General features: G+C 34.1%; 2 protein-coding genes across 3 annotated transcripts; one reads left to right on the top strand and one right to left on the bottom strand.

The window, feature by feature from the left end:
- The first annotated feature begins 174 nt into the window (after positions 1-174).
- Positions 175-11495, top strand: LOC125050347 (vacuolar protein sorting-associated protein 35). Of its 2 annotated transcripts, none has more exons than XM_047650116.1 (18): positions 175-365; positions 441-521; positions 748-868; positions 1262-1455; positions 1809-1937; positions 2183-2268; positions 2352-2544; positions 3002-3130; positions 3520-3624; positions 4862-5010; positions 6036-6255; positions 6482-6585; positions 7656-7824; positions 8118-8215; positions 8788-8966; positions 9783-9916; positions 10530-10703; positions 10988-11495. In XM_047650116.1, the coding sequence occupies exons 2-18, from the start codon at positions 447-449 to the stop codon at positions 11144-11146; spliced, it is 2418 nt and encodes an 805-aa protein (XP_047506072.1). In that variant the 5' UTR covers positions 175-365; positions 441-446; the 3' UTR covers positions 11147-11495. The 2 variants fall into 2 exon arrangements, with proteins under 2 accessions (XP_047506072.1, XP_047506071.1); XM_047650115.1 differs by having other exon boundaries at positions 435-521.
- Positions 11496-11644: 149 nt separating this feature from the next.
- Positions 11645-14648, bottom strand: LOC125050271 (histone-arginine methyltransferase CARMER). The gene has a single exon (XM_047649998.1). It carries the CDS (start codon positions 14493-14495, stop codon positions 12897-12899), a length of 1599 nt encoding a protein of 532 aa, XP_047505954.1. The 5' UTR covers positions 14496-14648; the 3' UTR covers positions 11645-12896.
- Between the last annotated feature and the right edge of the window lie 46 nt (positions 14649-14694).

Below are 14694 nucleotides of genomic sequence, written 5' to 3'. Positions count from 1 at the left end.
AATACAGTAGCAAACTATGTAAGTAAACTTCATACTTCCGATTCCTATTATGTATTCTGTAAGGACGTTTCCTTAAAGAAAACATAACCATATTTTGTATTTTTCAATGATGATCAATGAAAAACATCAATTCTCGATTCGAAAATCTAATGTCAATTATCAATGTCATAATTGATAGACTTGTACTGTGTACACTGTACACTAATGTGGGTGTAAATTTTAAACGAAACTTATAATTTTATCTTTACATCATATTATAAACAAATGATTACTTGTTTTGAAAAGTAGGCTAGAAGTATTTATCGTATATTGATAGCAATAAATCCGCAAAAATTTTCGACATATATCGTATATACAATACAGAGGTACGCTTACATCAATCTAATGGAGTAGTAGTCTAAATTATGGAGTATTTTGTTAATTTATCTTAATAGTTGCAGGCGGAAATGACGAACCAGGCTTCGCCAGTTGAAGAGCAGGAAAAGCTTCTGGAAGAAGCTTTAAATGTAGTTAAAGTGCAGGTATATTCTAATTCACTAGCAATTATTAATCTACTCAGACTTGGCTTAATGCTTTATGTTGTGATTAATCTCAACCATATCTTTTTATTTGTACAACATTTAAATATGCCAAATAAAGACACAAATGTTAACCCATTTGATTTTTTAGATAAAACATATAGAAATGGTAAATTATAAATGACCACTGATAATTATCAGGTTTTAATAATAACAAATCTCATTTTAGGCATTTCAAATGAAGAGATGCTTGGACAAATCAAAGTTAATGGATGCTTTAAAGCATGCATCTACAATGTTGGGAGAATTACGTACATCCCTTCTGTCTCCTAAGAGCTACTATGAGCTATGTATCCTTTTGTAATTGAGATTAAATTAAGATAATAATTGGAGTACACAAACTTTATATTTCAGAGAATTTATAAACAGTTTGTTTAGTTAGTGATAAATTTATTTATTTTATTAATTTATATGTATGTGAAAATTTTCTAAGTGATTATTTTTTCTTTTGGCCATGTAGTTTGTGAATTTACATTTGAGAATTTACATATTGTAAAGTAAATTTAGAAGTAAAATTCCAAGAGGGTTTAGAAGAATTCCTGACAATGCTTGGAATAAATAAAATGTGTTAAATAGCAAAAAGGTTTGGATCTGAGTATATGATTACTATAAATTTCATATTAAAGCAGTTGTTGAATCTTATCAGCACAAAGTGTATACCAATAAAATCCTGACCAAAACAGATATGGCCATAACTGATGAGCTACGGCACCTTGAACTCTACCTTCTAGAAGAGTTCCAAAAAGGGCGTAAAGTAGCTGACTTGTATGAACTGGTTCAATATGCTGGTAACATTGTTCCACGTCTGTATTTGTTGATCACTGTGGGCTTGGTGTATATTAAGACCAATACAAACTTAAGAAGAGATCTCTTAAAGGTAAGTTTAAATTCAGTTAATTATTTATTCATCTAACATCATGAAACAATTCCATCCATGATAGTGCATATTTTATTAATACAAGAATTCTATTAAATGTAGAGTAATTTTACAACTCTTTAAGTTGTCTTTAATTAGAGTCATTTCCTTTCCATACAATAACATGTTAGTGTAAGCAATTTTTTTAATAGACTTGCATAATGCATTATATCACTTTATAGTAAGTTATGAATGAGATAATAATAAGGTTTGTTAAGGAGTGATTCTTTAATATTATTGATTTGAAAATTTGATTTGTATAAATGACTAATCAGCTCTAACCCTGAATAAAATAGTATGAATGCATATTCCAGGATCTTGTTGAGATGTGTCGTGGTGTACAGCATCCACTGCGGGGATTGTTCTTGCGCAACTATTTATTACAGTGCACGAGAAACATTCTCCCCGATACAACTGAAGCAGAAAATGAAAATGAGGGAACTGTAAGTTATTTTATAGTATTAACCAATGCCATATGTGTACCAAAACAAATATACTTTTAGTTTTGGTGCACATATGGCATTGTATGTATGTAATGGTACATACAGTTGGTGAGAAGCATATATATTCTATATTATTATTTAGTATATATTTATTCTATAGCATTTTGAATCAATGTTTACGAAAATCTTATTTTAATACATTGCCTAGGCTCTACTTTGTTAAAAGATTTATTTATTTAAATCAGGCACGTGACGCTATTGACTTTGTGCTGATGAATTTTGCTGAAATGAACAAGTTGTGGGTGCGAATGCAGCATCAAGGTCACTCAAGGTATATTTAAAATAATTGTTATCTTCTATATATTATGATACAGATTAATTCAAGAAATTCATGTGATGAAATCTAATTTTTAGAGATAAAGAACGGCGCGAGCGTGAAAGATCCGAACTCCGTATATTAGTTGGGACGAATTTGGTTCGTTTGTCGCAATTGGAGTCTGTGGGAGTGGATGACTACAGACGTCTCGTGTTGCCTGGGATTTTGGAACAAGTTGTCAGTTGCAGAGATGCAATAGCCCAGGAATATCTTATGGAGTGCATTATACAGGTTTGTGTTTTTTCTTATATTCTGTGACCCGTAATTTCACCCAAGGGGGCGTTTCACGTGCATTTAGAATTTGTTTATATTTGGATTAGTCATACAAAATAATGCTAATTAAAATTCTGAAGTGTAAGTAGATTTTTTTATATCGCGCTTTGCAATTCGTATAGATATTTCTTATCAAAATAAATTTTGAAAAATAAAAACAGACGGTTGAAGGTTAAATTAAAAAAAAATATATATAATTATAGTAAATGCCTTTAACAATTATATAGTAATTCTAATTTTTACTACTAAATAGTAATATGTAAACTTAATATTCATTTTTAGGATATTTAAATAATAAGGCAACGAGCGGCCTTACCGCTTTCGATAATCTCTTCCAATCAACCATTTAATTAAAATTAAATTAAATAAATAATAATAGGAATATATTAATAGGAATTCCAATCTACACATCCAGGTATTCCCTGACGAGTTCCATCTGGCGAATCTGCAGCCATTTTTAAAATCCTGTGAAGAACTACAACCCGGAGTCAATATTAAGAACATTATTATTGCTTTAATTGAGCGATTGGCTGCGTTCAGTCAGGTGAGTAATTAAATAAGATAATAACTCGATTTTAAAATTTAAATTATTTGTTATTATTCAACCAATAAGGCCTTTTTCTATATCTATACTAATATTATAAATAGAAAAGATTTGTATGTAAGTATATATTTGTACTGAATTGCCTCAAAAAGTACTAGACCGATTTTAAAAATTATTTCACCATTTGAATGCTACATTATCACTGGGTACACATAAGGGTCGCTACTAAAACTGCAAAAATGTTACCCAATGTGTGTTGAAATTCTATTAAATACATATAAAATTTCATAAAACATGGGCTAGCGGTTTCAGGGTGCAACAAACACTTTGAAACGAATAACAATGTATATATATTTTCTAGAATCTCACAAATATATAATTCTCTACAGAGAAACGAAGGCAATGTCAACTTAAGCGTGGTTCTAGAAGATGGGAAAGAAGAGGAGGTGCAATTGTTTGAAGTTTTCTCGGATCAAGTTGCTGCTATCACTCAGGTATTTAGTATTATTTTCACCTGTATCATTAAGAACATGGTTCAACATTATTAACATTCTATATTACAGTGTAAAAATAAAGTGGGTTTCTCTGATACGGTAATTCAATGTATAATAATCAAATAGGCATAGATCAAAGATAAAATATAACTATTTTACAAATATTTGAATTATAATATTTTCTTCTGACACTAAAGAATTTCTGTTCTCTTTCCTATATTTTGCTAGGTATATCTTTTTGCCAATAGTACCTCCAAGAAACCCATAGAACTTTATCAATGACTTTGATAAATGAAAAAGTTCTACAAGAACTCCGTGTATTTGTCAGGCTATTTGCAATCCCAAATGGTAATTTGTGGCACCAGGCGTCGCGAGACCTTAATACTGTCTCCGAAACTATCGATATTTTCATATGTTCTCAATTCCTAAAAACATTAAATATCTTATGTCGTGTATTTAAGTTACACCACTATTGAATTGCCTATTAGCTGTTAGGGTAATATAGTTGTATAGTTATAAATCAAGTCAAGTCAAATCATTTATTTCAATTAGACCACCTAATGTGGCACTTTTTGAACGTCAAATAAAATATAAAGATGATTCTAGTTGCACCTTCCAAAAGGTATTTTTGTGTGGAGAAGAATGGGCAAGAAACTCAACACTTACTGTTTTTAAATAAGTTTAAAAAATTTTGTATACATTAGTTAAATAATGATATGTGAAGACAATGTACTTCTAGAATAAAACTACTATATTAAAAAGAGTTAGTAAGATGTTCCTCACATATTTACAAATATCAAAACCGTAGAATATTATACATTAAAGACTTATAAAAACTAATAAAAAAACACAATAAAACAGTGTGTGGGATAAAAATAAAATAATTACATTTTGTAGTATTATAAAATAAAAAAATAACAAAAATATGTAAAAGCAAAAAATCAGCAACAATTTGATATTGTCCAGGCTCTATGATTGTCCTATGGAGCATGACCAGCATGTAATAAATGTAATTACGTTTTTTTGTAACCTAACATTAGTCAAGTTACATATATATATACAGGTTTTGGTTAGTCTAGCGTTGCAACCCCACTACCCCTTATTTAATGTTAGCTAATGTTTTAAATGATTAAAGCCAGTTGACACCCAGCTTCAAACAAAGAGTTTCATTTACATTTGAACATGCCTACAACAACCGCCACCGAAGTTAACTCGTGCAAAAAACTTTTTTGAACAGAGTCGCACAGACATGCCATCCGAAGACATGCTATCCCTCCAACTGGCTTTACTTAAGTTGGCGCAACGCTGTCACCCAGACAAACTGAGTTACGTGGACCGCGTACTGGCTCACACGGACAGGATCTGCACTGATATTCAGCAGGCGAGGTATTCTTAAGAGGCATCCACACGCTGGCTGTTTGTCACAAACACCGCAAACAGCAAACGAAGTCCCAAACACCAACCACAATCACCCAACACAAACAGCCATCCACATGCTTGGCGAACGTTCATAACATTCCGAATCGGCAAACATGGCGGACGACGAGCTTGTGGCAGCTATTACTTTCGGGTTGACATATTTTTATTATAAATTAAAGCAAGAGAAAGAAAAAAGGAAAAAAAGAAGAAAGAAGAATCTTTGGAATTCCAGAGACATGGCTTATTTTGATAAGCCTCCCAAAATGTCAGAATCGTAGGTGCTTGGTTTGCTGTTGGCTGTTTCCCATTGTTAGTTAAGCGTGTGGATGGGGCTTTATACTTATTCATATTAAATGTTTGGAAAATGACACACTTTTGTTTAGTGACTTCAGAATAATGTAAAATTAATATCTATAAGTAAAAAATTCCAAATTCCATATCCATGAGGTCGTGAGTTCTCTGGTTATGCACCAATGGACTTTTCTGTCTATATACGCATTTAACACTTTTTATGAAGGAAAACATCGTAAGGAAACCAAGTGTGTCAGGCATATAAGGCACTTTTGGGCTCGGCTTTCTTGCAGTGTTGGCCTCGTGGCTTCAGCGTGCGACTCTCATACCTGAGGTCGTAGGTTCGATCCCCGGCTGTGCACCAATGGACTTTCTTTCTATGTGCGCATTTAACATTCGCTCGAACGGTGAAGGAAAACATCGTGAGGAAAAGGACATGTCTTTGACCCAAAAAGTCGACGGCGTGTGTCACTAGAGGTTGATCACCTACTTGCCTATTAGTTTTAAAAATGATCATGAAACAGATTCAGAAATCTGAGGCCAAGACCTAAAGAGGTTGTAGCACCACTGATTTTTTTTTTCACTATAGAAGGGATGGTTGCGCACAGAGAAATAAAAGTCCAAAAGGACATCGATTCGAATGCAAAAATACCAACAATCCTCTTATTAAATAGATTATAACCAATTTAAAATGATTACAGCGGCAAAAACCACATAGAACACAACACGCCAGTGTTCAAAGAGCTGATGAAGATTCTGAAGCTCCCGGCAGACCATTACAAGAACATCTTAACATTGATCAAACTCCAGAACTACGCGCCTCTCATCAATCGTCTCAACCAACCTGGAAGGCTGATGATTGCTGTGCATTTAATCACGGATGTTATAGAGAGCGATACTACGGTGTCAGCCCCAGAAGATGTTAGTATTCTCATACAATGGCGGTTTTTCTTGTATATATAATAAGGCCAGACCTTATATGCTGCGGCAAGATCGTAGAATTGATCATTTCACGATGGGATCAAGGAGTCTGGCCATTTATAGGAACTTAAATTTTATTCCTTTGCTGACTAGTTCTCTATACATAATAATATCCGCGAATATCAACTATCAAAGTAAAAATATATTAATAAGTTTTTAATTATAGGTTGATTCAGTACTCTCAATGGTAGATGTGTTGGTGAAGGATCAAACTGCTCAAGTAGAAGAGAGTAATGAGGACTTTGTGGAAGAACAGGGACTCATGGCCAGGTAATACATATATTTGACCCCGCCCTTCAGCCTGAACGGGGAGTTTTTCTATTACAAAATAGTGTTTAGACATTCTATGTAAAAAAAAAATACGTGTGGCACTCGGGGACTGCCGCGGTAAAGCTATTGCATAGCATTTTTTATAAACTTATGCAATATAATTATTTATTCATTTTTTGCAGTATTTTTTTTCTTTGATATTAATTCAATCTACCACTCTACCAGACTCAGACTAACACGCCTATCCGATCACGCTAAACCGATGTAAGACGCAGTATGCGTTCTGTCCCGCTCTAACGCGTATTGGCCGCACCTATATTACGTCATCGTGTGTTAGGTTTATTTCGTTACGGAATTTCTTGATTCGGTCGCCGCGCTCAAAGCCCGCGATAAAATCTATACAATAGCTTAAAAAAATTGGACGTTGAGGCGGAATACAAAATTCCAGCCCTAGTTCCACAACTGAGCGTTTAATGGCAGTTGAGCATTATGTGGAACCAGCTGCCCACTGAAGTATTTCCGAACTAATTCGACTTAGTCCTTCAAGAAGTCTGCCACTTTTATAAACCCGGCAACGCATTTGCAAGCCTTCTGGTATTTAGAGTGTCCATGGGCAGTGGTATCACTTAACAACAGGTGAGCCTCCTGCTCGTTTGCCCCCTGTTTATAAAAATCTAAATCAGTTATTTTACTAGTACAGTATAAAAAAAACCCTATACGGTATTATACATAAATATTATTTTCAATTTGTGACATTTCAATGGAATAATCGATTTTCTAATCCGGCTACGACATTTAGTTTTGATCAAAACTGTAACTTATGTTATTTTTCTAGACTTATAAAATAATAATAAAACAAAAAAAATCCAATCTTTAAAACCATAGATCAGAACCCCATCACGGGTAAAAGCCTTTTCCAGCTTTTTCCAGTTTTATCCACAGCTTTCTTTCTTAATTAGCTTCCTGCTAACGCTTCTATATCTTCTATCCCTATTTTTATGGCGCTCCCTTCTACTTCTCCTTGGTCTATATAAAGTCTTGAAGTCCATATTTTATCTGTCATTTTCTAGACTTATACATCACTTCAAATCGGATTCAGCCGATCAGCAGTATCAAATACTGAGTGCAGCGAGGAAAGCGCTTCAAAGCGGCGGCGTCAAGCGGATTCAGCATACTTTCCCACCTATAGTGTTCCACGCGTACAGACTGGCTTACATCTATAAGGATCTTAAGGATCAGGTAACAAGGATTTGAGACAATAATCATTATTATATCTAAAATGAAAAAGTATTATTTAAAAGTTTTTGCAGACGTACTTCCGCGCGGCAATACCATTAATTTTAATAGACGAGGGTTGGCCTAGTGATCCTGCTGTCGTGCACTCAAAGACCTGTCCATCTCTCTTTCTATGTGTTCAATTAACAATTCACGACGATGTGTGTCAGGCACAGATGGCCGTATAAAATAAAAATGTTCCAATATCGTTATATAGGTTTGTAGCGAAATACGATTATATTTTAATATTGTTTTAGGATGAGATGTGGGAGAAGAAATGCCAGAAGATCTTCCAATTCTGCTATCAGACCATCGGAATGCTGGTAAAAGCTGAGTTGGCTGAACTGCCTCTAAGGTATTATTAATATTTATTAGAAACCTGAACCTGATATTTTAAGAAATCGTCATAGTTCTAAAAACTATTGTGATTTCCCAGCTTAAATAAATATACCCAAGGCCCATGTTCCTCAAGAATATAATGTTCTGATAGTGAAAGAATTTGCAATGTGCAAATTACAAACCTTTTTGGTTGCATAAATGATTTTCGTATTGACCGGTGTAATTTTTCTAAACCCTCATAAGGGTGGCATTATGCTGAATAAATAAAATTTTTGATTTCTATAATTGAGTACACCCAATAAAATTTCGATAAAAATAGCGTTTCCGGCTTGCCTTAAACCCAAATAGTCGACGGCGTGTGTCAGGCACAGGAGGCTGATCACCTACTTGACTATTAGATTGACAAATTAAACAGATACAGAAATTTGAGTCCTAGACCCGAAAAGGTTCGCGCCACTGATTTTTTTATATTAATTTTATAGGTTCTAATTTCTAATAAATAATAAGAAAAATCTAAAATCTTGTCAAATAGCCTAGCCTTTCACTATTTATATTGAGCTATACATAAATAAAATATTCATTTCTTAGATTATACCTGCAAGGAGCACTGGCAATAAGCGAAATAGGTTTCGCAAACCATGAGACGATCGCATACGAATACCTCTCGCAGGCTTTTACCTTATACGAAGACGAGATTTCGGACAGCAAAGCACAGTTGGCCGCTATAACGCTCATTATCGCCACTTTTGAACAGATCAATTGCTTTGGTAAGTTTTTAATCAATTGAAGTTAATGATTTGTTTACATGTTATTTTATACGTCCACAAATATCTCGGAAAGTAAAAGAAATGTCATAATCCTTTTTGATTTCAACAAAAAACAAATAATTTTGTATAAACTGAAGTTCAGTCGTTTTGAGATATGATTTACCATGCAATGCTGCATTCAACTTCTATATACTACACGTATTAACATATATTTTTGTTAGATTAATGGTCCTATTTATTCAATTAGAAATTACTAAAGTGCTGTTTAAAATCCCTACCGTAATTGTTACGCTGCGTTTTAGTATGGTATCAGATACTTGAATATAGGAACCCGAGCAATAGATAAAATTGCATGATTATTATGTTAAAAGTTTAACATGAAGTTTAATTTTTGGTTTTGTAGCGTTTTTATATTGTTTAAATAATAAATTTATTTCTATATACCATATTGAAGGATTCGCAAACCAAAAGGAATGACACTGAATGAATGAATTTTCCATGTCTTTTGTAAATTATCTACTATTAGAATAAACATATGATCACGAAGTTAATACAAGAAATCTGAGTCTCAGAGCTTGGGCCGGATGATTATGTATCAATCCACACAGCGCTAATCACCTACTTGACTATCAAGAAAAATAAGGGAAACAGAATATTGGGAGAGGAGGGAGATGTCTTTATTCTATATCAAGTGGTTATTTGTCAAAACCTGACAGTTTCTTGACCACGTATGCTATGCTTGAAATTTACGTAAAATAAATCGCATTTCCTTTTAAGAAGATATGACTAACCAATAGACAACATATACAATTTTAGGTGCTGAAAACGCTGAACCCATGCGTAATCAGTGTGCATTGGCAGCTAGTAAGTTACTCAAGAAGCCAGATCAGAGTCGCGCTGTTGCGTTATGTGCTCATCTCTTCTGGAAGGGGGCTAAGGACGGGAAACCGGTAAGAATTTATACCGCGTAGTCTGTGCGAAAGAGAATTGTCGTAGGATAATTGAGTTTTTTATGTTGACAACTGTCAAGTCATTATAGTTCGACAGGTGTTTTTAAACGGGGCAAACGGGCCTCAACTGATGTTAAGTGATACCGCCGCCCATAGACACTCTCAATGCCAGATGGCTCGTGAGTGCGTTGCTGGCCCTTTTCGGTTCGGAAATATTTCAGTGGGCAGCTGGTTCCACATAGTGGTGGTGCTCGGTAAAACTCCCTTAAATAACGCTGGAACGGCTGACGTCTTCGTCTTAATATTAAAGAAAAAAAAAGTATAATTTTGTTTAAAAAAAATACATAAAAATTACCATGGTTCGCATAACTGTCACACCGGCATTATTTCCGAACAAGATCAAAAGTAGTATCTTCTCACTCATTCTGAATGCTCAGCTTATAATAATGTGATATTATAATGTTAATGACAGCTCTATGTTATGTTGGCGGTATTAATCCGAATAAGAACAATAATTAGATTTTTTAATATTTATAAATTTTTAATATTTTTAAAAAGATTGCTCTCTGACTTCTGATTTCCCAGCTCAAAAAAAAATGTATTCTGTTTTAAGTGGGCCCTAAACGCAGAAACGAGAGCTCTAGAATGTCTCAAAAAGGCAGCGAAGGTCGCCCAACAATGTATGGACGGAGGTGTACAGGCGCAACTGTTGGCTGAACTATTGGGAAGATACGTTCTGCTCAGGGAGAGAGGGTGCGAGGCGCTTACCACCAACCTCATACAAGCTGTAATATTTAATTTTAAATTCATATATTATTACTATATTATCTTTTCCACTTCCAATTCTAAGTATTTTTCAATTAATTGTTTAAAAAATTCATGCCCCAGCTACATTTGCACAATACAAAACAAAACACAAACCTGCCAAGATATTTAAACTACAATGTTGAACATATATATTACAGATCTAAAATTCAACTAATACAAAAATTTGTTTTAAATGCAATTTAGTGGCTTGTAAATTTCATTAGTAAATATCTCACTTGAATGTTGTATTTATATTCTTAACAGATAATTCAAAAGATCCGTGAAGAGTTAGCAAATCTGGACCAGAGTGAAGAAGTGGAACAAGTAACAAAGCACTTTCATAATACCCTTCAGCATCTTCAAAGTCGTATGGAATGCCCAGACCCAGATTCACTTGGTTATGAGGGATTGCAATTAGCCTAAAAACTGTTTATATTGTCTATGGAATAAATAGGTTTTGTTTGATTGGATTTGGTTATGGTGTGAAATTTTGAATCTGTATCTTCTAGTATCTAGATTTACAGTGATTATATACAATATAATTTACTCTTATGGAAAAAATATTAGTTTTTCTGCTGTAAAATTATATTAAGTTACTTATGAAATTATGATTTAATTTTTATCTAATAAATGTATGTATTTATCGTTATGTAGAAGACAAAAATAAATGTTACTTCTTGGTTAGCTGATAAGCTGTAATCATAAATTAATCGCAATGTTATCATGTTTATAATTCTAAGATCTATCAAGATGAAATATATAATAATTTTTATGTTGTTTTTTATCTTAAAACTTTAAAGATTTTCTATGCAAGTTATATGTTAACTTGGCTATACTTAATTTTCATTAAAATCTAAATCATATGTCCTATTATATATATATTATGATATAGATATTATGTGAAGGGAATAAAAAGAAAACTGTTTGTGACATATTTAATAATTGATAAGTCAAACGAATTACAAAAGTTTCTATCAATTTCAAGTAGATTCAATGAGATATTGCCAAGTGAGATCAAAATACAAACAATTGGCAATACTAAACATTGTAATGTAATATTTGTTGTATTCTAATCCGTCTGCCAAACCATGAGGTAGCTGTAGTTTTGAAATTCTATCATTTAGCGCCAATTTCATATTGACACTAATCATAAACCAAAAAACATTATTTCCATGATGATTAAGACTTGATTTTTAAAAATTTCAATAACAATGATATTAGCAAGATGTAGATATTACTATTACACTACATTGACATTAGCAAGATAACAAATGGCCTCAACCAAATTAGAAATTTGGAAAAGAATGAGTATGATTCCTAATATCTACCTGTTTTCTGTGTATCTCTACTGACAAATAGTTGTGAAGTTAAAATGCTACATTAGTAGCTTCACTGGTTACAATATCACTTTTCACATACAAAATGCAGTTACATTAAAAAAAAAATATTACTATATTGATTCTTATGGAACACAAAGCAATACTGACAATTCACATATCATATAACAGATTATATTATGTCAAAAATGTGACAAAATTATCCTATTCTAACTATTTACATAATTTATTAGTAATGACTTAATCCTCATTCATATTTCAATTGGCAGACAGAAGATTCTCAAAAACACCACAATTTTAAATTCAGAAATGAGCTTTCTACATGACATGATTTCATACTTGAGTATTCAACATTAAGCATTTTTAGCACTTATTGCTTAGTCTAAGATGTACTTGAAACTAATTATCTTAATCTAAACGAGCTGCCAAAGCTCATTATGACGCTTTTTGGCCATTTTACTCTGCATCATGCAAAGATTTATTTACAAAAAAAATGATCATAAGGTATTCAATAATTATTGTGTTTTCATTAAATTACTAATAAGCGTCATATACTGTAAACAATGCAGCCTAAGGTGCTACATCCGAAATAACACTGGTGTGTTATATTTATTACACTATATAGTGATTAGTAATGCGTGTTAGAGCTATCTCTACAGATAGTTTGCAAGGCGGTTTGTCTCTACTAAACCAATACACAATTTAAATTGAAAGTCCAGTGATGTTTTGTAAATAAATAAGTCCGCTTATACACTATAGTTTGAACGGAAGATTGTTCACAACCGGTTGCGACGGTTTCTTATAGCCCGTAGGCGCGCACGGCGCGACTTCGCGGATTATATATCCCCGTTTTGACTTATGCCAATCCTCTTGATGAACTCCTCTTGTAACATTACTGTTTTGATCATGTTTGGATGAGCTGCATAGGCCATGGTTTGATCTGGGGTTGAGCAAAACTGCTGTGTGCCATCTGTCAAAATAACTCCTTGTCCATTACTTAGGGAACCCGCTGACTCAATTGAGTTCCAGTAAGTTTCACTTGGAGACGTTGTGTTAACCCCTGGAGGGGGAGCTGCTGGAGCACCTGTATATCTAAAGTATGGATTTTTCAAGTCCAAAGTGTTTGAAGAGGAAATGTTGGTTCCCTCCAAACTAATCTCCATAGTAACGTCATAGCTTTGTCTTTTATTGGCCAATAGCAGTACCCGACCAGTTAAAGCTTGTCCCTGTTTAGCAAAAATAGGAGTCTCAAGCAAACATCTTACTTGGTACCAGTGTGTTAATGGCTCTGTAGGTGCAGTAGAGAGCCAAATATGTTGTGTGGTACCTGCAAATAGAACATCAAACCAAAATGCTAATCCATGGCAAGTTCCTGACTGTGTCAATTCAAATCTGAAAGGTACTTCGATTCTATGCAAATCAGTCTCATTAGCATTTAAGAAATCTACCACATGTCTCACTGATCTCGCCATACAAATGCGTACATCAAATGTATCAACAATAGGTTGTCTGAAATATTCTTTCATGGCAGCTGTGCGTAAGGCACTCAAATCAACCCCATGGAAACAGGATTGGTACCAGAAATTGGCCTTATTATATTGTTCCATAAAGAGAGCATCATCTGTGAATGGAGCTATATGTAAGTCTCCCCTTGTAGGATACATGTTACCATTTGGTTTCAACCATTTTTTTGCATGAAGATAAGTTTCTAACATGCGTTCATTGTATAGCATATAACCCATAGGTTCAGAAATTATTATATCAACACTTTCAGGCAGTTCAATTTCCTCAATTTTACCAGCTACAACTGTAATTCGGTCATGAAGTCCATTTGCTTGAACTAATGCTTGGGCATGGTGGGCCATGTTACTAGCTTCTACTGCATATACTTTCCGGGCACCAGCTTGGGCAGCAAAGAAAGACAAAATACCTGAACCAGCACCTACATCGAGGATTACCTTATTTTTGAAATCGTTTATGTTTGACAATATAGCCCGCTGGTAAGTGCTTGTTCTTACATAGTCCTGCATCATGTTTTGCTGCTGACTTAAGTAACCATAAAACTGGAAATATTGCATCGCTGATGAATCTTCTGTTCGCACCGTGAAAACAGAGGACGATCTGCCCGCTTTAATCTTGCTAACAAGTAAATGGAAATTTTGACAGTCACCTTCAGAACCAAACTTGAAGAAAAGCGTTTCATTATCTATCGTAAATATATAAGATTGACCAGCCACCCGTGAACACTCGCTTTGATTGTGGACTGGAAATTCAAGCACTTCCTGAGCTAATACAGGATCCGCACGTATTACTTTAACACTAAGCCCTTGCGGGTCATAATCCACGTTTACGTTTGTAGCGAAATTAAAACGCGAAGTAAGAGCACCGTCATTGTTGACGGTGGATACCGTCACCCCGCGAAACGTGTTCGCCATTTTATTCACACGCGGCGGCCTTGTTTCTATTGTTTTGATAAAACACACGCGTATGAAACAAAGAGAAATGTCGTTGAGAAGTTTAACGAAGACCGGTGTAAAATCGATCACTCACAAACTTCCTCCCTCCGTTTGTCTATGGCGGCGGCAGCGGCAGCGTGCTAATTTTTTTCTTGGTTACGGTTGCGTTCAGTAATCG

Source organism: Pieris napi, chromosome 6 (genome assembly GCF_905475465.1).
Source record: "Pieris napi chromosome 6, ilPieNapi1.2, whole genome shotgun sequence".
Classification (NCBI taxonomy): Eukaryota; Metazoa; Arthropoda; class Insecta; order Lepidoptera; family Pieridae; genus Pieris; species Pieris napi.
Note: the sequence above shows the minus strand (reverse complement) of the source record. Positions and strands in the feature narration are given on the sequence as shown.